Here is a 20,892-nt window from a genome sequence, read left to right as displayed (position 1 = left end):
CTTTCTGGGGTCAAAGTAGATCATCTCAACGTGTAACCCAGCAATGGAAAATGGAGGATTTGAGCCAAGTCTATGAATGCAAACAGTCAAAAAGGGAGTTTGAACATTTCAAACCGATTACAAAAGAGACCCAAAAGACTAGTTTCATTTTTTGTAAGCAGAGAACAGTAATATGAACCTTAAAAGTGTTTTAAGCATACAATTTGATTTTTGCTAATTAGAAACGAGCAGGAGCAGGAGCAGGAGCAGGAGATGGGTGTTTCTTCATGCTTTCTCATTAACTTCCTTGAAGGTCACTCATTTTACTTTACAGCCACTCAGGGAGTATTGATAATTTGATAAAGTCACTATTTATTTGATACCGTCAGCCGTCTCCAGTCCCCACATAACAGATCTTTGAATAATCAACGGGCTAGTTGTGTATATAAATAAGCGAGTAAGACTGGTTGAAGCACGTATTGGTTTTCTGGTCTTCTTTGGAGTCGGAGAAAGAAAGAGCGAGAGAGAGAGAGAGAGAGAGAGGGGAGGAGACTTTGAAGTTCTGGTGTGGATTTGTAGGTGAGAGTTCTTGTTTTATGTTCATTATGACTTTGGAAAACTAATGGGTTTGGTTTAACTTGGTTCTCTTCATTCTCCTGTTGCCGCGAACGTTTGAGGGGTTTTAGCTGTCGCTGTGGTTTTGGATCTTGTTTAAGTGTTTGATAATTTGATTCTGTGACCCTCTCCGTTGCTTGCTTATACGATATCCCCACATATTTCCCCTCTCTGTTATAAATTGGAGGATTCTGATCATTCATTTCCCTTTTGGTCTCTAACCTTTGAAGAAGAAAACTTTGGAGGCTGCTTAGTTTGTCCTTTGCTGTTCAATTTTGTTGTATGTCATTTTCTTGTTGCTCTTGGTAAGTTATGAAATTTATCAATCAAGTTATTCAATTTCTGTCTTTTATCTCAAACTGATAAGGGTATAATAGCTATGTTGCTTCTGTAATTTGTCTATCTCGTTGGCTAATAAGGATTCGTTCCTTTTCGATGATGGACAGGTTTGAGCACTTTGGTACCACATATTGAAATCTTTGGGCGCTTACAAACTGATGGGTCTTTCGCTTTCATTACTTTTCTCTGCATGGAGTGAAATCTTGAGGCATGAGTTTTCTGATTTGATGGCGGTTCTTGTGAGGTCCATAAGCTTTGAAAGAAACAGTGGAAAGATGGTCATGAGAACAAAGAGCTTCGGCAAACAAAATTCTGGAAAAACTAACGATTTTGATATATCAAATGGGGTGTCTAAGGCATCTGATGCATTAAAATACATGACGCAAGATGATCATAAAATGGTCCCCATGGCAAAGCCAACGATAACAATTCCCAAACCAATATTCTCACCCAGGCCCGTCAGTGAGCTTGATGCTGCTGCTACTAAGGTTCAAAAGGTTTACAAGAGTTATCGGACAAGAAGGAACCTTGCAGATTGTGCAGTTGTGGTTGAGGAGCTCTGGTTTGTCACTTGATAATTCTTTATATGTGTGCTTTATTGGTTTTTGGGTTGTGAATTAATTCATGTATTGAAAACTTATTGAATTATTGTAGGTGGAAGGCCTTGGATTTTGCATCTTTGAAACGCAGCTCAGTATCTTTCTTCAACATTGAGAAACCAGAAACTGCTGTCTCACGGTGGGCACGAGCTAAAACAAGGGCCGCGAAGGTGCTTTTTCTTTTGCCATGAACCACTGAAATGTCCCGTCCGCTTTGTGCGACTACGAGATTGACAAATCCTTGTGTTTTCAGGTTGGAAAGGGGTTATCCAAGGATGAGAAGGCCCAGAAACTAGCTTTACAACACTGGCTAGAAGCTGTAAGTCCTTCTTTTTCTTCTTTAGAAAATTCAATTAAAATACTTGCGGTGGCATCTAACTACCTTAAAACCTGTAATTTTTGCCCCTCATTGTGTTGCCTAGATGAATTTGAACTCTCTGACTTAATTTGATGCATTAACTTGGAAGAACATTTGACTTTGGTTTATGTGCACGCCTAAAGTTATCCTGTGAATTGAATTTCACTCTCCTGGAGTTCTGTTGTGGACCTGCAGCTTTGTTACAAGCGAAGGAGCATATCTCCCTTTGCGCTTCTTCTGAGGCTAGTTCAATTTTTGTGTGAATCTGACCTTTGGGGATAGTTGGTAGTTTCATTCAGATGGCATTCAATAAACTTTAGGGCTTGTAATCCTTTGGGCTACTAGAAATAGCTGTTACATTCCTAATTGTTGGATGGATTTCATATTTCTGCTCAAAGGTTGTTGTTTTGAGGGCTACAGATAGAATTAGCTCCTGACTGCTTCTCTTTGATTCGCAGATTGATCCCCGACATCGGTACGGACACAATCTACACTTCTACTATGATGTCTGGTCTGAAAGCAAGAGCTCACAACCTTTCTTCTACTGGTAAACATGCCTTGCAGCAAATGCTTTGCACAATGCATTATGCTTAGTGGAGCTTACCTTTCATTACAGTAGTACCAGTGAATTCTAATGTCATTTTATTACTGTAATTTAAGGTTGGATGTTGGTGACGGTAAAGAAGTAAATCTTGAGAAGTGCCCCAGGACCGTTCTACAACGCGAATGCATTGAATATCTTGGACCTGTATGTCCTTTCCTCTATGTGTATAGTTTTAATATTATGAAGTACACTACAACCTTCTTCACTTACCCCCCAAAGCACAAAATGACTACATTCATGGCATATCTCTTGGTCCAAGTATTCAAACACCAATCTAAATGCACTTTTTTTAGGCATGTAACTATGTAGGCATGGACTACAATATTTATGGTGTTTACTTTGCTTGCAGATAGAAAGGGAATCATACGAAGTAACTGTAGAAAGTGGAAAGCTTGTGTATAAGCAGACTGGGATGCTTGTTAATACCAATGAGGGTTCTAAATGGATTTTTGTGCTTAGCACATCAAGAAATTTGTATGTGGGGAGCAAGAAGAAAGGTGTCTTTCAGCACTCAAGTTTCTTGTCTGGCGGGGCGACAACAGCTGCTGGGAGGTTGGTTTCCAGTGATGGTGTTCTTGAGGTACGAATTACGTGTCCATAATGCTATTCATCTCTGTCAGTCACTTGGATATTTTTGTTTTCGTTTGAGCTAAGATGTCTTTGATCCTTTTCAGGCTATATGGCCGTACAGTGGTCACTATCTCCCAACAGAAGACAATTTCAAAGAATTCATTAGTTTCCTCAAGGAGCATGATGTAGACTTGAGCAATGTTAAGGTAATTGTTTAAAGCCTAACTGGTCTTGAAGATCTATACCCTCCATCGGCATTTTTACTGCTGTATGTTTTTACCTGTGATTTGTGCTCAGAGCTCTACGTCTTGTGTGCCATGTATTGTGCAGAGATATGCTGTAGATGATGACAATGCCTCATTTATAGTTACTGGTGAAGTGTCTAAGCCAGAGGATGTGAAGGGTCAATCCATTACTGCGCCACCAACAAACACCAGCTGTGCTGATGTTAACAGGTCCATTATTGGTTCATCCATCTCAACCGATGAGCAAGTCAGTGTGGGCACCAACGCAGCCAGAGTTGAAGCACCAGTATTTGACTCAGCCGAACGTTTGACATGCAGGTGGACCAGTGGAGTTGGCCCCCGTATAGGTTGTGTTAGGGACTACCCAACTGACCTCCAATCCAGGGCACTTGAGAAGGTTAATTTATCGCCTGGAGCCGATCCTCGCCGCCAAGAAAGACGCCTCCCTATCCCGTCGCCACGTCCAAGTCCTAAGATCCGCCTCTCTCCCAGGCTAGCTTACATGGGACTCCCTAGCCCCCGCTTATCGGTTCCCGCTGCAAGATAGATTTGGCAGTCACCATGGTGAATGTCAATGGGAAAAAAAGGGGTTTTTAACGCCATAGTACTTGATGGGTACTTCTTCTGCTCTCATTAGGGACAGTTGCTAGCCTAATAACCAAATGACTTGAGTAGTTGAGCATTCTTTATTTCTTCATTTCTTGTTAGCTTCACCTGCCATCTTGTTCAACTTGTTGCTTCAACTTTTTTTTTCTATTCGTTCTTTCTATTAAGTTGTAAATATTGGTAGTTCTTTGGTATTATTGGAGGTTCATCAGGATTAATGAAATTTCTCCTCTAGTTCCCTTTTTCTTTTCTGTGAGTGCATTTTCTTAATTTGGATGATAGTACTCCCAAGTTTCAGTCACAGTAAGCTCCCAAGTCCCAGCTTTAGATGTCAGCCATAATACTGCAATTCTCAGTAGAATAAAGAGAACTCTGCATCTGGACCAAACTAACCAACCTAAACGGCTGAGAATTCCAGTCATTGTCCATAATGATTTAAGCAAAATATAGCATCAAAAGCAATTCAACTAGAAAGGTTTCAGCACTGCAAGAGTACATGTCATTATGGCACCATGAAAAGGTGCTGCCCATTCTCAACCATTATTCTTCACAAATTTATCAAATCTCTCCGACTCCAAAATCCTTTTTGCAAACCAAGACTTCACCAAATGACATCATTTGGCAGATACAAGTAAAAGAGGGAGCAATAAGCTTTATGATTGGCAAAACTAATTTATTTCAGTCATCTAAGACCAAGCTATTAGCATTAGCTGAGTCAGTACACGACCATGAAAAGCCTAAATCAGCTGGACTTGAGGACTGTCATGTTCTATCCACTACTCTAAGCTTTACACCATGCTTGAAATTCAAAAGTATCCCATATTCAAGTTCCAATGGCTTTTCCATGCTGGGCGAATGTCGGAATATATATTTTCGGTACAGATGTATCAGCGACAGCTTTATCTCGTGTAAGGCGAATTTCTGGCCAATACATGCTCGAGGTCCAATTCCAAAGGGAATGAGAGCATAAGGATGCCTTTGTTTCTCTTCTTCACAATTTGGATCAAATCTCTCTGGCCTAAACTTCTCTGGCTCTGGGAAGTTGTTAGGATCTTTTGCCAGTACTCCGGGTGCCAGCCACACCCATGTTCCCTACTCAGCAGAGAAAAACATCCAGTAGAGTCCATTCAAAACATCTATTATTGACAATCATTTATTTAGACAGGCATTTAAAGATCAGTGTGTGTAGACTGTAGACAATACCTTAGGGAGAAAGTAACCTCCTATCTCCACATCTTTAGCAGTTTCTCTTGCAACTAATGGGGAAATCATATAAAACCTCATAGCCTCTTTGATTACCTGTAATTAGAGTATAAAGTAAATAAGGGAATGCACTTAGCAAAGTTCATCATAGCAGAACAACTATGAGAAGATTTTTATCCTTTTTATATTGAACTTTGAGTAAATCCCAAAATCTAAATGGCTACATCATGTAAATCATAGCAATAGATGTATATTAAATGTCTAAAAGCTAAGGATTAACGATTTATAGACTTGCCTGATCAAGATAGGGAAACTTTTGCTGAAGATCTTGAGCAGTTGGTACTTGATCATGTGGTCCAAACCCATCAATTTCTCGAAGTAGCTTCTTCTCGACTTCTGGATGGTCTCCAACTAAGTAAAGAATAGAAGACAGTGTGAACGATGTTGTTGCGGACCCAGCAAGAAGGTGCTCATAAGTAACTGCACTAATGTAGTCTGGACTAAAAACATTCTTTGCCACCGTCCCTGACTCCCTTGCATTCAATATGAGGGATAAGAAGTCCTTTGAACCGCGGTTTTTATCTTTCATTTTCTTTATAACAATTTCATCAAGCTGGCCACTCAGATTCTGATTAGCCCTATCAACTTTCCAGTCCATAGTTCCTGGTATCCGCTTAAGTATCAGCCTAAATGGCTCCTGGAGTATTGGGATGAGTAAACCCAGTATGATGGAGAAAGACCCAGATAAGTCCATCTTAAGTTGTGTTGTAGAGTAGACGTGTTGATTAACGAAGTCAGATACTTCATCTTTATCACTGTCTTTGTTTTTAGAATTGTTGGTTGTATCGCGGACTGATTGTGGTTTGGAGAGGCCAAAATCAACACCAAATGCAGCTTGTCCAATCACATCTGAGGTCAGTCTGAGGGAGAGGGTGGAGAAAATGACGTCTTCTTCTTTGTAAGAGTGAAGATCTTGAGTTGCAGATTCAATGAAGCTTTGCATGGTGGGTATTAGGCTGGCCAGGTGTGACGGCTGGTAGACAGACAATATTGTGTTCCGCATGGTCGACCATTGTGAATCCCTGACAATTCAGATTCCGATATGCCTTTCAGTCTCAAAACGTGCAAAAAAATGATCAAATTAAATGTCTCTGTGTGGATCTCCTAATACCTAAATTACATATCTGCATTTTTATACAGTATAATTTCTTAAATTAAACATTATTCTTCCATATATACTAATTTCAAATTTCCGAAAGAATTTGATGCACCATTTATAACTTATAAGTACTAGTTTCTGATAGAGTATACAAAATTTTCTTAATAATTCCATGTTTGTTGGCAAATTAAGGAAACCTAACTAGCAAGTCATGTAGGATCACATAAGCACCTGGTGAAGAAGAGACCCTTTTGATGGAGAGGAGAAGCTGCAATGGGAGATGGAATGCTTCTGTTTGGGATGTCTTTGAATTTCTTGATTCCAACTTCTCTGCACAGCTCTGCATCTGCTATGATTATCAGTGGCTGCCTTCCCATATGAAACCTGATCCTCACAAATCACATGAACTATGTTTACTCTCCAAGTGCACATGATTACACAGCCACAACATGTCGAACAGATTATGTGCAAAGACATTGAATCTGCCTACACATCAAGAAATTGACAGTCTGGCCTAACACTTACAAAACCTAATCACCTAATGTCAATTGGCAAATCTGAAATCACAAACATTGATCTATCCAGAAATGATACTGCTACAAAGAACAACAATTATTTAGTAGCAATTTTTGAGGAGCTAATCATGGTGAACTCAAAGGTCAGAACTTCATTTTTGTCTTTTGAATTCCTTCGACAGTAAAACAATAAAAGTTTTTTTGTTTTGACTTGAATATCAAATCTGATGTGTTTTAGCATCCTCACATTTTCAAGACAAATCTTTTACTGACAACCAAATCCCATCACCAGAAAAAGCGTCTGGTAAAGAGAATGAATCTTACAGGTCCAAAGCCTGACTGGTTTCACGCTAAACAGATTAAAAACCAGAAACTGCTTCATCAACAATCCTGAATATGCAAACTTGGAGTAGATACCAGATAGTGCTGTGAAAATCAGAGAAAAGCTACGAAACTGACCTGAAAATAGGACCATAGCGTTTGGCAAGAACAGAAAACACATCAGGGCCATACTTTGCCATCAAGGGTAGGTGCCCTACAAGAGGGAACAGTGGTGGGCCGGGCACCTTCCTTACTCCCCAGTAGGGCCCATACAAGTAGACCAAGACACCTGCTAGTATCGCCAACACAGTGAAGATAGTAGCAGGAACATTCGCAAATAAGAACTTTACAGTTACACCCACAAATTCCATGTTATTGTAGTGCTCTTGTGTGTGTATCAGTGTGTGTGTGAGAGAAGTTTAGATGTTGAAATTGGGTTTATATGGTTTTTGAAAGTTAATGGAAGAGTGGGTGTGTCCAACTTATTAAGATATCTTTTTGAGCACTTGGGTTTTGTCTTCTAACGAATGATTGCCTTGAAGAATTTGATACAACCACGCGTTTGTGATTAAAACTGCAGTGATTTGGCTCTCGTCCCCGCAAGGAAGATGATGTTGAAAGATATGGATTGATGTTGGGGAATATCTGAACCAGGATTCTTTTGTTGTACCTTTTGTTTTTGCCTTAGAAGGCTAGAATGATGTTGTCAGGAGCTTCTTTTTTTTTTTTTGGTATTCTAATATTAAATATGCTAAAAATGGATAAGTTTGTTTTTCTCATCAGCCCTTTGTGTTTGTTATTTTCCTGGCTGTGTTTCTTCCACTGATAATAGAGAGGGCAAACTGAAGATGATCACTCTTTGGGTTCATGCAGTAAGACCTAAAATTGGTCCCAGATATTCCAAATACTACTGCTGCTGCTGAGAATCAAGAGCAGGTCAGTTACCAATCATGCTACCAACACAAGAATTTATAAGAAAAGAATTGGACTTCACCAAATGACATCATTTGACATATAAAAGTAATAGAGGGAGCAATAAGCTTTATGATTGGCAAAAATTAATTTATTTGAGTCATCTCAGACCAGGCTATTTAGCATTAGCTGAGACAGTACATGACCATGAAAAGCCTAAATCAGCTGGACTTGAGATTGCCATGTTCTATTCACTACTCTAAGCTTTACACCATGCCTGAAATTGAGAACTATCCCATATTCAAATTCTAATGGCTTTTCCATGCTGGGCGAATGTCGGAATATATATTTTCGGTACAGATGTATCAGCGACAGCTTTATCTCTTGTAAGGAGAATTTCTGGCCGATACATGCTCGAGGTCCAATTCCAAAGGGAATGAGAGCATAAGGATGCCTTCGTTTCTCTTCTTCACAATTTGGATCAAATCTCTCTGGCCTAAACTTCTCTGGCTCTGGGAAGTTTTTAGGATCTTTTGCCAGTACTCCCAGTGCCAACCACACCCATGTTCCCTACTCAGCAGAGAAATACATCCAGTAGAGTCCATTCAAAACATCAATTATTGATAGTCATTTATTTAGACAGACATTTAAAGATCAGTGTATGTAGACAATACCTTAGGGAGAAAATAACCTCCTATCTCCACATCTTTAGCAGTTTCTCTTGCAACTAATGGGGAAACCATATAAAACCTCATAGCCTCTTTGATTACCTGTAATTAGAGTATAAAGTAAATAAGGGAATGCACTTAGCAAAGTTCATCCTAGCAGAACAACCATGAGAAGATTTTCATCCTTTTTAGATTTTACATTGAAGTTCAAGCAGATCCCAAATTCTAAATGGCTACATCATGTAAATCATAGCAGTAGATGAGTATTAAATGTCTAAAAGCTAAGGATTAACCGATTTATAGACTTGCCTGATCAAGATAGGGAAACTTTTGCTGAAGATCTTGAGCAGTTGGTACTTGATCATGTGGTCCAAACCCATCAATTTCTCTAAGTAGCTTCTTCTCGACTTCTGGATGGTCTCCAACTAAGTAAAGAATAGAAGACAGTGTGAAGGATGTTGTTGCAGACCCAGCTAGAAGGTGCTCATAAGTAACTGCACTAATGTAGTCTGGACTAAAAGCATTCTTCGCAACCGTCCCTGACTCCCTTGCATTCAATATGAGGGATAAGAAGTCCTTTGAACCACGGTTTTTTTCTTTCATTTTCTTTCTAACAATTTCATCAAGCTGGCCACTCAGATTCTGATTAGTCCTATCAACTTTCCAGTCCATGGCTCCTGGTATCCGCTTAAGTATCAGCCTAAATGGCTCCTGGAGTATTGGGACGAGTAAACCCAGTATGATGGAGAAAGAACCCGATAAGTCCATCTTAAGTTGTGTTGTAGAGTAGATGTGTTGATTTATGAAGTCAGATACTTCATCTTTATCATGGTATTTGTCTTTAGAATTGTTGGTTGTATCATGGACTGATTGTGGTTTGGAGAGGCCAAAGTCAACACCAAATGCAGCTTGTCCAATCACGTCTGAAGCCAATCTGAGGGAGAGGGTGGAGAAAATGATGTCTTCCTCTTTATAAGAGTGAAGATCTTGAGTTGCAGATTCAATGAAGCTTTGCATGGTGGGTATTAGGCTGGCCAGGTGTGACGGCTGGTAGACAGACAATATTGTGTTCCGCATGGTCGACCATTGTGAATCCCTGACAATTCATGCCTTTCAGTCTCATAACGTACAAAAATGATCAAATTAAATATGTCTGTGTGGATCTCCTAATACCTAAACTACAATTCTGCATTTTCATACAGTATAATTTCTTAAGTTAAACATTATTCTTCGGTATATAATAATTTCAAAAGTCCGGTAGAATTTGATGCACCATTTATAAGTTATAAGTACAAGTTTCTCATAGACTATACAAAATTTTCTTAATAATTCCATGTTTGTTGGCAAATTAAGCAAACCTAAATAGCAAGTCATGTAGGATCACATAAGCACCTGGTGAAGAAGAGACCCTTTTGATGGAGAGGAGAAGCTGCAATGGGAGATGGAATGCTTCTGTTTGGGATGTCTTTGAATTTCTTGATTCCAACTTCTCTGCACAGCTCTGCATCTGCTATGATTATCAGTGGCTGCCTTCCCATATGAAACCTGATCCTCACAAATCACATGAACTATGTTTATCTCCAAGTGCACATGATTACAATAATTAATTAAGGAATCCACAGACGCAGCATGTCGAACAGATTATGTGCACAGACATTGAATCTGCCAACAAATCATGAAATTGACTGTCTGGCCTAACACTTACAAACCCCAATGTCAATTGGCAAATCTGAAATCACCCCCATTGATCTACCCAGAAATGCCACTGCTACACAGAACAACAATTATGTACTATGTAGCAATTTTTGATGAGCTAATCATGGTAAACTCAAAGGTCAAAACTTCATTTTTGGCTTTTGAATTCTGTAAAACAGTGAAAGTTTCTTGTTTTGACTTTATCCAATCTGATATGTTTTCGCATCCTCACATTTGCAAGACAAATCTTTTACCGACAACAATCAAATCCCATCACCAGAAAAAGCGTCTGGTGAAGACAAAGAACCTTATACGTCCAAAGCCTGACCGACCGGTTTCAAGCTAAACAGATTAAAAACCAGAAATTGCTTCATCAACAGTCCTGAATATGCAAACTTGAAGTATATATAGTGTCGTAAAATTCAAGGAAAAACCACAAACCGACCTGAAAATAGGGCCATAGCGTTTGGCAAGAACAGAAAACACATCGGGGCCATGCTTTGCCAGCAAGGGTAGGTGGCCTACAAGAGGGAACGGTGGTGGGCCGGGGACCCTTCTTACTCTCCAGTAGGGCCCGTACAAGTAGCCCAAAACTCCTGCTAGTATTGCCAACACAGTGAAGATAGTAGCAGGAACATTCGCAAAGAAAAACTCTACACCCACTAACTCCATATGAGTGTAGAGCTGTTGGGTGGGGGTGTGTGTGAGAGAATTCGAGATGTTGAAATTGGGTTGTTTTGGGGTTTATAAGGTTTTTTGAAAGTTAATGGAGGAGTGGGTGGGTCCAACTTATTAAGGTATCTTTTTGAGCACTTGAGGAGGTTTTTTGTCTTCTAATGAATTATTGCCTTGAAGAATTAGATACCCTTTTTGTTACCGTCCACCATTTGTGCACCCGGACACACTATTTCTGACTAGTTTTATAAAATCTGTATGCGTCATTAACTAACTATATTGCTCTTTTGGGAGATGGGTAGAGATGGAAAATATAATTTTATTTCAATTTTTTGTTCAGTTTAAAAAAAATTAAAGGGAAGAATTTGAAAAAACTTAAGAAGACTATTTATTTAAATTTTTGTCAAAAATACTTCCTTTCAGAAATGTGGTCATTTGGAGGGGAGATATGATTATTAATTAAGTTATTTATAAGTTAAAAATTTATTTTAACCTTATATAAATGATACTTTAACATCAAAATAATAATAAATTAGTAAATTAAACAAATTTGTTTCTTTTATTTTTTTTATCCATCAAAACACGAGAGAAAAAAAGTATTATAACTTCCCTACTATTTCTTAACATTCTCTCATTTTCTCTTCCCCAAATCCTTCAATACAAAGTTGTATAAACTCCAAGTGTGTTGTTTCGTGTCACGGCTGTGCTTGTACGTATTTGATCATAACGAGAGTCTCTATTATTGCATAACCTTAGATGGAATGAAGAAAGATGGATGAGGGTCCTTGCAGCAGTGGCCGCCACTAAATCAGCTTACCAAATTTATAAAATTGTGTGAACCGGTAATACTGATTAAAATTGCAAGAAAACAATGGCAGGGCCCTTAACCCGAAGGAAGAAAGCAAAGGAAGGTGGTGTGGAAACATATGGATTGATGTTGGGGAATACCTAAATCAAGATTCCTTTGTTACACCTTTTTGTCTTTGCCCTAGAATGATTTGTCATGGATTTTTTTTTTTTTTTTTGGGTATCCTAATGTTAAATATGCTAGAAATGGGTAAGTTTGTTTTTTTCTCATCAGCCCTTTGTGTTTGTTATTTCCCGGGCTGTGTGATGATGCCACTAAGACCTACTCATGGGAAGTCCAGGGCACAAACGCGGAATGGTCACCACCCACCACGTGGTCTTGAATGGGCTGAGTAACTAATTTCCTGGCCCATTTTCTATAACTAATTTTGGGCCTTTGCGAGGAACCGATCGACGAGAATGATTCAGATCGTGGCGTCACTTTGGCCCCCATAGACTGAGGTGCAACTGTCATGTCAGATTGCGTCACCCTCAAAACCAGTCAACAAACTTGCGTAAAAGCAATCTAACCAACCAACGGCGCCGACACTTCCAAACTCACCACAATAATTAAATATAGCCACAGTGAGCGAGCCCGATCTCAGATCGATGGAGCGCACCAGATGAAGAAGATCCAGAAACGTAAACGGGAATCTGGGTTTGCTCACACCAATCACCAAACCTTCTGTTATTACTTGCTAATTGAGAGTCATTTATGCAACAAGCATCCAACCTAGTTTTCACATTTAATTTAAATACTTCATCAACAGCTGTCATGTGTATATATATGTAACTATATATACATGAATTCTTCTATGTGGATTTAAAATGCGTTTGCATATGTCATGTTGGGATGTTGGATAGCCATGTAAAAGGGTCCTTAGTTATGAACACTGTAAAGAATTATTCTGATGGATCACCTAGATTTGAACTTAAAGACCTGCATTAGTTCTTATACTGTACATACAGCTCGATCTAATACACTAATCTACATATATACATATATATATATATATATATGTATGTATTTTTTAAGGGAGGTAAGAAACATTTTATCTTAGGGAATAAAGAAAGTCTGGTGATGACAAAGAAAAAGAGATTGCCTGCCAATACTGCTCTACTTTGCCGGTTCTGTGTCTCTCAATCGTCTGGTCATCCTATTGATTAATTTCCCACAAAGAAAACTTGAGACCACGATAAAGTGGCCAAGCCAGATATTTCATCCATGAACAATTAAAGTTGTGTGTGTCTCTCTCTCTCTCTCTCACTTTGTGTATATATATGGCTGATGTCGTAGATGACGATGCGAAGGAGTACTGAGATTTGACCAATGGTGCTGTTTGTGTGTGACCACTTCCACAGTACTAATGGAACATCTTTGGTACGGTCCACGCCATCAACACCAAAATATATACAACATCGTCATCCGCACTCCATATATATAAATACACACACATTGGATCTTGATTTGAATCTTCACATCATCACGTCCAATCAAATAGAATCTCTTTTAATTATGTGTACTATAAAGTCAAATGCATGTTGTGAGGCTTACCATCCACCAATGTTGCAACTCCATTTCATCAAAGATTCGAGGTGCTGCCATCTCAGCATCCAAACAAACCACATTTTCTCCTCTTTAGTCCTAATGCATTCATTTATTATGTAATAACAATCTATACTCTATATTAAAACGGGTGAGGCAAGCTTGGCTTGCCGACACTTGTCCTGCTATTTTTAGGAGAGTGAGATGCTACAACATGCATTAAGACAAGAATCCCTGTAATACAAGTCACTACAATGACAATCAAGGACTTCTCGTCTGTTTAAATTATTGTGTGGACCCCACATTAATAATAGTGTCAACATTTATTTATGATTAAAGTTGCAAGGCATATCAAACAAAATGTCAAGACTTAACCCCATGTATTTACGCATGAATGGAATCTCAGAACAGTGATTTTAGGTCTTGATTTCTGATGCTAATTATGGCAAAAACAATGTGCTAATTCTGAAAAAGGAGATCTAATCAAGCTTTTAGTGTCTTAACTTGTGATACGAGTGGAGCCCATCATGAGATGATGCAATTGCTAACGTTATTCATAGTAAAACATGTGGCAGACACCATATCTACCCACCATCAACGGTGCACCATAAAAGGCTCCCCCCCTTAAAGACCCGATTCATATTCGGTGGGGACCCACTTCCCACAAGGTCGCCTCCACGTCACCATTGCAGAATAATGACAACCACGTGGTACTTCTTCATTGGTAGGGCTCTGTAATACAGATAAAGTAATATGGGCCCCAACTCAAAGCCCACAATCTCCATAGCAGAAGGAAAGTTGTAGAACGCGCCACGTGTCGAGCAAGGGATGTCATGATGACGGGTAAAGTGTAATTTCGTTCCGATGACTATGTCATCAAAATGGGGACCACCCACAAAACGACATTTTACATTCCACCTCAGCCTCTAGTCTCTTTTGTCATTTTTATATAAATACTGTAATTCACTTTTTTCTGTCAGCAAAAACTTTGTGACGTCACGGTTCAATCTTTAAGGTTAAACGACGTCGAAGTCAATGTGACGTCAGGGTCATTTACTACTACTAAATACCATCAAACCCCCATCCCCATGTGACCGATCCATGCCATTCCGGCATGAATCCAGTATTTCCGAACTTACGTAACGACAAAAATATTTAATCACGCGCGTGTCAGATCGTCCCTTGTTTTCTCCCATAGTTCCCAAAGGCCAAAACATATCTCTAGGGTGACAAAAATTTATTCGGACTGGATGATTGAATTTGTTCGATTTAGATTACATTAAATTTGGATATATGTTATATGTCCGATATCATGATCCAAATACAAATCCGATTTAAAGCTGAGTCCAAATTTGAACACAAAGTCTGGTCTGATGTATGATTTGCATGTTAGGATCCTAGCACGGATTATATTATTGTTCGATTTATTTATCCGAATTTAAATCAATCTGGACTTGGTCAATTAAGTACGTCCGAAATTCAATCTGTATCAGCGTATGAACATGTAAATATAACTAAATACTTCTTGTTGTACGATCCGAAACTGACTTGAAATGGATTTTTTTTATCGCTCATATCATCAAAATTAGCAACTGCAATGGATGTTTTTATAGGAATTTGTGTTTTGCTGATGTGATTGTATTGGGAGACGTGTTTTGTAGATTTGATTATATTGAGAGACGAGTTTGACTTGATTTTTTTGTATAATAAAGATGAGACTCAATATTGATTTTTCTTGGCCATTAAAAATAACCTATCGTGGTTGCTTGCATATTAAAAAAAAACTAGTGGACAACACACTAAGGAGAGCGCGTGGGCATGAAAAGTATGAAACTATCATTCGAAAGAGCCTTTTGATCCCAAAGAACCTATGGAATACTACTAGTAGATTGTGATGTAAGCAAGCACACATACCCTCCCGACTCCTCCATCTCCTCCTCTCTCCTCCTTCACCTCTCATTTATAAATAACAAAGCTTCTCCCCTCCACACACAAACTTCTCCCCCGTTGACATCAAATCTTCCCCCACTCTCTCCAGCACAACTCCTACGGCGATGCAAGGAGGCCAACGTAAACCCGACAGCCTCTCCTTCGACGTGGCCGAATCAACCGAGACCCGAATCCAGCGCCTGATTTCGGAGCACCCGGTCATAATATTCAGCCGATCCTCGTGTTGCATGTGCCACGTCATGAAGAAACTTCTCGCCTCTATTGGGGTCCACCCAACCGTCATTGAACTCGACGACCACGAGATCGCTGCCCTCCCTTGTCCTCCCGATGGCGAGGATAGTCCTAGCCCCTCCCCGAAAAACTCCCCCGTCCCCGCCGTCTTCATTGGTGGGACCTGCATCGGCGGCCTTGAGTCTCTCGTGGCACTCCATCTTAGTGGCCACCTTGTCCCCAGACTCGCTGAAGTTGGTGCGCTCGATGGGTATGAAATAATTTACTCAAATTAATATTCAATCAGAACAGCAATTATCTCAAAAATCAAGATTGAGGTAGCTATTATCAAGATTTGATTTTTAAGGTCCAGATGATTTGGGTTTGTTGTTGTTTTTGTTATTTCTTGTAAGCATAAGAATTTATAAATCGTTGAAGCAGAAGAAGAAAAATCTGCATAGTTTGGTACGTAAGTACGTGTGGAATATTAATCTTGATTGATCTTCTGTCGAAGTAACTATATTTTGATAATTTTCTGTGTGTGAAAGGTCAAATTGGGATGTGTTCTTCAGTAAATCTAGTAAGAACGGTCAGTGCAATGGGTCCCATTACCCAACTAGTGCGCAATCGAACACCTTGAATTGATGCGATTTTTGTCATGGATCTGGGTTTTAGGCTTTAGTAGTACTTAACGAGACAATGACCACATGATGGGTCGGGGTTATTACAAATGGTGTCGGGTATTGGATACTTACCCAAGAGATTCTAGGATTATTAACATTGAAATAGTGTTAGCGAATGGACAACGAAGACCGAGATGAAAGTCAAGGAAGAGTGATATGAATATAAAAGATTCATATGATTATTGGGTTGTGGTCGATAAGAATCGCAATAATCTTGAACACAAGAGTGATTACTTCATGATCTAATAATTTTGAAGGCGTAAGACAAAGCCCACGATTATCTCTCATGCGTTGATGAGACAGAGTGTATTCATTTTTTCGTATTTTGCTGCTTTACTCACACCTCACCAGCGCGTGCACCAACGCATCCACAACAATTTCTTCAATATTCAATGTGGGAAAATATAATTAACTCTTATTTATTGTCTTACAAGGAATTTAAGGAGTTGTTCGTTGTTTCCTTTAATTGACACCACTTAAATTTTATTTTTTTTTTTTTAAAAAAAAGAAAACATTTGACACCACTTAGATGTAGTGTATAGATTTTGATGCACTCTCATCAATGTTTATAATTTTCATCTAATGGTATCTGCGCTCTTTGGATCTACTAAGTTGAGTAAGATTTGGATAGTCCGTTTAAACTGTTTGGGCGTTACAACCTAAAAAGTCTTAATTGAATCTTGATCAGAACTGAGTAATTGTTTTTAGTACATTAGTTAAAAATACATTAAGGATTCCCACTTTAATTTTCTTAACATAGGAGACCATATAAGGAAAGGAGGAGAAAGAGGGGAATATAAATTGGGGACAAGAAAAGAAAAAGTCAAAACCCACTTCAGAAAACAATGGGCCCAATCAGCTTTGGGCTTGGAAAAGACAGGCTAGGCCACCAACCAGCCTCAACCACTCAAAGAAAGCGAATGTGAGGTTTCCCAATTTTCACCTTTTACTTTTGAAGAACGATACGTGGCAGACATGCAATGCCTTTCAGTTGAACTCTACAGACATAAGAAGAATCTTCCATTCTGATTCTTGAAACAAAATAAAAGTCGAATTGGCTTACAGGCTTCAACATCTGTTACTGTAAAATATCAAAGCTAGGCAATATTAATGGTACCCACCACATTCTAAAAGCAAGGAGGGCACCGACTGTTGAGAGTGCAAGTGGAGTTGAGTACTGTATGTGTGCATGCAATTGAGTTGAACTCTACAACCGACAGGATTCTTCAACCCACCCCACCCCACTCCATGAATTTCTTAACTTCATCATACAAAACCAGGATTGCAGCAGATGTTGTGACTGACCGCGCGAGCTACAATCTAGCGCTTCCATAGAGGTACCGGTTTAGAATCATCCGACACAACCTCCTTAATAGTATCGAAACCTCCAAGTATAATCCGTGATGGACAAACATGAACCATCTCCTGCAGAGAGAGAGAGAGAGAGAGAGGCGAACATCTTTCTTGCGAATGGTTGGAAAGAGAATGGCTGATACCTCGAAACAGACGAACTTCAGTTCTTCCAGTATCAGCAGCAAGGCGGGTATGGGCATTGGAAATAGTGAGCTCAAGGTAAAAAGTTTAAGATTTTCAATAGTGAGCTTCAATTAAAAAGTTTGTGGATTGATCATGGCATATCATGCATCAGATTTTCATACATTCAACATTTTACACAAAATCTCCAGTACCATTACCCTCAAAAGTCACTATTAAAAAGGATAAGTGAACTGGCGAAGGTGAGGCAGCAACATGATCCTTCTATATTAGTATGGACAAGGTAAATAATATTTCCAATTACATCCTACACACACTGACAACATAAATTTATAGGCTTCATTACTAGATGAGTTAATATACAAATTACTGGGGGTTAAAATACATTTCTTTCTAAGTCTAACACAAGCATAGAGATGTAGAAAAGGCATATGAAGAAAAATTAAATGACACGGGCATTTTATCAAGCACCTAGTGATCAAGAAAACGGTTATGAATACCTTGAGCGAGAAACCGAGATATAAGACAATCTGCCCCAACTGCACCAGCAGTCCATTAAGCACTGGTACCAGAGTTGGGTAACAAAAGGACTTTCGTAAGTAGCTTAAGTAGGCTTAAGTAGCTTGGACAAACTTCCTCGCCAATGCCATGATTTATGAAGAAAATGTATTATTTTTAAGCCCAATCAGAGTGGTCCAACTTCAAAGAAAAAATTAAAAAAAAAAAAAAGTCAAAAGATGCTTACACAACGGAGAGTGTCTGGAGACCATGTGAAATCCGACACCCTGTACAGGCTCCAAGTAGGAAAAATCCAAAATTTCGATAGCAAAGAAACCGACACACGTAAGGTAAAAAATCATAGTGTTCTTCGTCGTTTACCCGGCAATTTACAGTGGATTTCGATGAAATAGAGAAAAAGACATCCAAAGATGACGTTTTTATACAGAGACGAAGAGATTCGGAATAGCAACAGCGAAATGGAGGAGAAATCCGCTATCCCAGTAATCGATCTGCAAAACTTTCCGGGAAAATACGAGAAACTGTTGCGGGAGGCGTGCGAGGACTGGGGTTGTTTCAGAGTCGTCAATCACAACATACCCATCTCGCTAATGATAGATATGAAGGCAGTGGTGAGGTCTCTGTTCGACCTTCCCACAGAAATCAAGCAACGCAACACCGATGCCGTCGCCGGCAGTGGCTACGTCGCAAGAAGCGAAGCAAACCCTCTATACGAGGCACTGGGGTTATACGACATAGGTTCCTCACAAGCCGTGCAGGAATTTTGTTCTCGACTCGATGCCTCTGCTCATCAAAGGAAGGTAATCGAGGCTTATGCTAAGGCAACCAACGATCTGGCAATGGAGATTTCGAGAAAATTAGCAGAAAGCATGGGATTGAATGGCGATTTGTTTGAGAATTGGCCGAGCCAATTCAGGATTAACAAGTACCACTTCACCCCAGAAACAGTAGGAACTTTGGGGGTTCAATTGCATACAGATTCAGGGTTCTTGACCATACTTCAGGATGATGAAAATGTGGGTGGTCTTGAAGTGATGAACAACAAATCTGGACAATTTTTTACCGTTGATCCGTTACCAGGAACACTTGTCATCAATTTTGGTGATATTGGCAATGCTTGGAGTAATGGGAGGTTCTGCAATGTGAAGCACCGAGTTAAATGCAAGGAAGCAACAGTGAGAATCTCCATTGCTTCATTTCTTCTGGGACCAAATGAGGGATCCGTGGAAGCACCAATGGAGCTTGTGGATGATCAGCATCCGAGGCTCTATGTTCCTTTCACCTGGGAAGATTACAGGAAGCTTCGATTGACAACGAAACATCGCGCTGGTGAATCACTTGCTGATATGCTTATTAGTACCCAAAACAGAGTGAATGCGTAGTAGTCTTGTGCAATACTATTCGCCTTTGCTGCTCTGTGTTATTGACATCAATCTTAAATAAAAGCTTCTAAGTTCTATCTTTGCTATTAATTAGGGCTCTGCATTCAGCATTTTCATTCAGAAACTTGCAAATCAAGAGGAGTTAATAAGACCATCGGTGCCAGACAATTGGGGCCTGAGGGCCAAAATCCATGCAGGCCGAAACAAAAGGTCCAGTTCATCCGAATTGAATAAGGCTTTCAAATGAAGTCCATTTGTTGGTTTAGCCCAAACCCAAATCAGTAGGGATTGCAAAACTCTGTCTAGTCTGGAATCCAGATGATCAAATTTGTCAGACCCATATTAAATCTAGTTTGAACATAAGTTATACATTTGAAATCCGGGTCCAAACATAACATTTTTGTCCGGATTAAAATCGGGTTCGTGTCTAAACACATAAATTTTTTCCGGACCATAACTTGGATTAGGTTATTGTCCTATTTACTTGTCCAAATTTAAAGCAATCTAGGTTTAATCAATTAAGTAATTCCAAAATCCAATTTGTGTTAGGATCCGAACATGTAAATATTTTGTAAATACGTGATGTTGGAAACATAAGGGTGTATGACTCGTATAGGGTGGAGTGAGCCTTAGTCGGCTAATATTTTATTTTTTTTGAAGATTATTAAAAAATAGGAAATTGAAAGTATACACCTTTTCGAGTATTAGATTTATTGACCCTTTGATTTGAATAAAGAGTATAATAGCTCATATTTGTTGTGTTTTTTTTTTTATGGAAATTACTTTTTTTTTCCAACAAAAGTCAAAAAATACACCAAACAGTTTTGAAATATTTTTCTGTTTTCTATTTCTTATTTTTAATAAGTTTTTTAAAATTTAAGGCAGCCCCCTATCCAACTAATAGAAATTAACTTTTCAAAAAATAAAAACGGACAATTGGGCACTTTGGACAACTTAATTGTTAAAAGGTCATGGACATTTTTAAAATTGTAAAAAAGTGCAATTTAAGGGTAATTTGGTCATCTGACTTAAGATAGTTTTTAGTTTATACCTACAATACCCTTATTCTTCTCCCTCCAACTATCCAACTCTAGTGTGTCATCTCTCTCTCCTTCTTCTCTACTAAAAGTTATCTCCTTCTTTCTCTCATTCTTCTTCTACTTCTTCTGGTTCTCGATCTAAATTTGTTCTTCGTTGCC

The 20,892-nt window shown here is 39.1% G+C and overlaps 5 protein-coding genes across 8 annotated transcripts; 3 read left to right on the top strand and 2 right to left on the bottom strand.

Annotated features, from left to right (window-relative positions):
* The first annotated feature begins 271 nt into the window (after positions 1–271).
* On the top strand, positions 272–4,166 carry LOC119997668 (IQ domain-containing protein IQM1). Of its 3 annotated transcripts, none has more exons than XM_038844829.1 (9): positions 272–292; positions 1,041–1,495; positions 1,588–1,702; positions 1,786–1,851; positions 2,349–2,437; positions 2,551–2,638; positions 2,844–3,074; positions 3,169–3,270; positions 3,395–4,166. In XM_038844829.1, the coding sequence occupies exons 2-9, from the start codon at positions 1,092–1,094 to the stop codon at positions 3,854–3,856; spliced, it is 1,557 nt and encodes a 518-aa protein (XP_038700757.1). In that variant the 5' UTR covers positions 272–292; positions 1,041–1,091; the 3' UTR covers positions 3,857–4,166. The 3 variants fall into 3 exon arrangements, with proteins under 3 accessions (XP_038700757.1, XP_038700756.1, XP_038700755.1); XM_038844828.1 differs by lacking the exon at positions 272–292 and adding an exon at positions 365–899; XM_038844827.1 differs by lacking the exon at positions 272–292 and adding an exon at positions 366–558.
* Positions 4,167–4,386: 220 nt separating this feature from the next.
* On the bottom strand, positions 4,387–10,827 carry LOC119997666 (cytochrome P450 711A1-like). Of its 2 annotated transcripts, none has more exons than XM_038844825.1 (5): positions 7,252–7,610; positions 6,509–6,661; positions 5,414–6,200; positions 5,119–5,214; positions 4,387–5,007 (listed from the first exon to the last, which is right to left on the bottom strand). In XM_038844825.1, exons 1-5 carry the CDS (start codon positions 7,482–7,484, stop codon positions 4,678–4,680), a joined length of 1,599 nt encoding a protein of 532 aa, XP_038700753.1. In that variant the 5' UTR covers positions 7,485–7,610; the 3' UTR covers positions 4,387–4,677. The 2 variants fall into 2 exon arrangements, with proteins under 2 accessions (XP_038700753.1, XP_038700754.1); XM_038844826.1 differs by lacking the exon at positions 7,252–7,610 and adding an exon at positions 10,266–10,827 and having other exon boundaries at positions 4,388–5,007; positions 6,509–6,688.
* On the bottom strand, positions 8,103–11,123 carry LOC119997665 (cytochrome P450 711A1-like). Its single transcript, XM_038844824.1, has 5 exons — positions 10,834–11,123; positions 10,086–10,238; positions 9,003–9,789; positions 8,700–8,795; positions 8,103–8,595 (listed from the first exon to the last, which is right to left on the bottom strand). The coding sequence occupies exons 1-5, from the start codon at positions 11,058–11,060 to the stop codon at positions 8,242–8,244; spliced, it is 1,617 nt and encodes a 538-aa protein (XP_038700752.1). The 5' UTR covers positions 11,061–11,123; the 3' UTR covers positions 8,103–8,241.
* A 4,249-nt stretch (positions 11,124–15,372) lies between these two features.
* Positions 15,373–16,128, top strand: LOC119997542 (glutaredoxin-C6). Its single transcript, XM_038844641.1, has one exon. The coding sequence runs from the start codon at positions 15,510–15,512 to the stop codon at positions 15,909–15,911; it is 402 nt and encodes a 133-aa protein (XP_038700569.1). The 5' UTR covers positions 15,373–15,509; the 3' UTR covers positions 15,912–16,128.
* A 2,515-nt stretch (positions 16,129–18,643) lies between these two features.
* LOC119996131 (2-oxoglutarate-dependent dioxygenase DAO-like) lies at positions 18,644–19,783 on the top strand. The gene has a single exon (XM_038842663.1). The coding sequence runs from the start codon at positions 18,722–18,724 to the stop codon at positions 19,691–19,693; it is 972 nt and encodes a 323-aa protein (XP_038698591.1). The 5' UTR covers positions 18,644–18,721; the 3' UTR covers positions 19,694–19,783.
* Positions 19,784–20,892: the final 1,109 nt, after the last annotated feature.

The sequence above is a fragment of the Tripterygium wilfordii genome, chromosome 4 (assembly GCF_013401445.1).
Source record: "Tripterygium wilfordii isolate XIE 37 chromosome 4, ASM1340144v1, whole genome shotgun sequence".
Taxonomy (NCBI): domain Eukaryota; kingdom Viridiplantae; phylum Streptophyta; class Magnoliopsida; order Celastrales; family Celastraceae; genus Tripterygium; species Tripterygium wilfordii.
Note: the sequence above shows the minus strand (reverse complement) of the source record. Positions and strands in the feature narration are given on the sequence as shown.

Excerpts from the sequence above, each read along its gene's own strand:
- LOC119997668 (XM_038844829.1), top strand. The coding sequence starts at position 1,092 with ATGGGTCTTTCGCTTTCATTACTTTTCTCTGCATGGAGTGAAATCTTG. Across the intron at positions 3,075-3,168 it reads CCAGTGATGGTGTTCTTGAG|GCTATATGGCCGTACAGTGG; the intron begins GTACGAATTACG and ends GATCCTTTTCAG. Across the intron at positions 3,271-3,394 it reads TAGACTTGAGCAATGTTAAG|AGATATGCTGTAGATGATGA; the intron begins GTAATTGTTTAA and ends TGTATTGTGCAG.
- LOC119997666 (XM_038844825.1), bottom strand. The coding sequence starts at position 7,484 with ATGGAATTTGTGGGTGTAACTGTAAAGTTCTTATTTGCGAATGTTCCT. Across the intron at positions 5,215-5,413 it reads AGTTTCCCTATCTTGATCAG|GTAATCAAAGAGGCTATGAG; the intron begins GCAAGTCTATAA and ends CTCTAATTACAG. Across the intron at positions 5,008-5,118 it reads GAGGTTACTTTCTCCCTAAG|GGAACATGGGTGTGGCTGGC; the intron begins GTATTGTCTACA and ends TCTGCTGAGTAG.
- LOC119997665 (XM_038844824.1), bottom strand. The coding sequence starts at position 11,060 with ATGGAGTTAGTGGGTGTAGAGTTTTTCTTTGCGAATGTTCCTGCTACT. Across the intron at positions 10,239-10,833 it reads CGCTATGGCCCTATTTTCAG|GTTTCATATGGGAAGGCAGC; the intron begins GTCGGTTTGTGG and ends TGTGAGGATCAG. Across the intron at positions 8,796-9,002 it reads AGTTTCCCTATCTTGATCAG|GTAATCAAAGAGGCTATGAG; the intron begins GCAAGTCTATAA and ends CTCTAATTACAG.
- LOC119997542 (XM_038844641.1), top strand. The coding sequence starts at position 15,510 with ATGCAAGGAGGCCAACGTAAACCCGACAGCCTCTCCTTCGACGTGGCC.
- LOC119996131 (XM_038842663.1), top strand. The coding sequence starts at position 18,722 with ATGACGTTTTTATACAGAGACGAAGAGATTCGGAATAGCAACAGCGAA.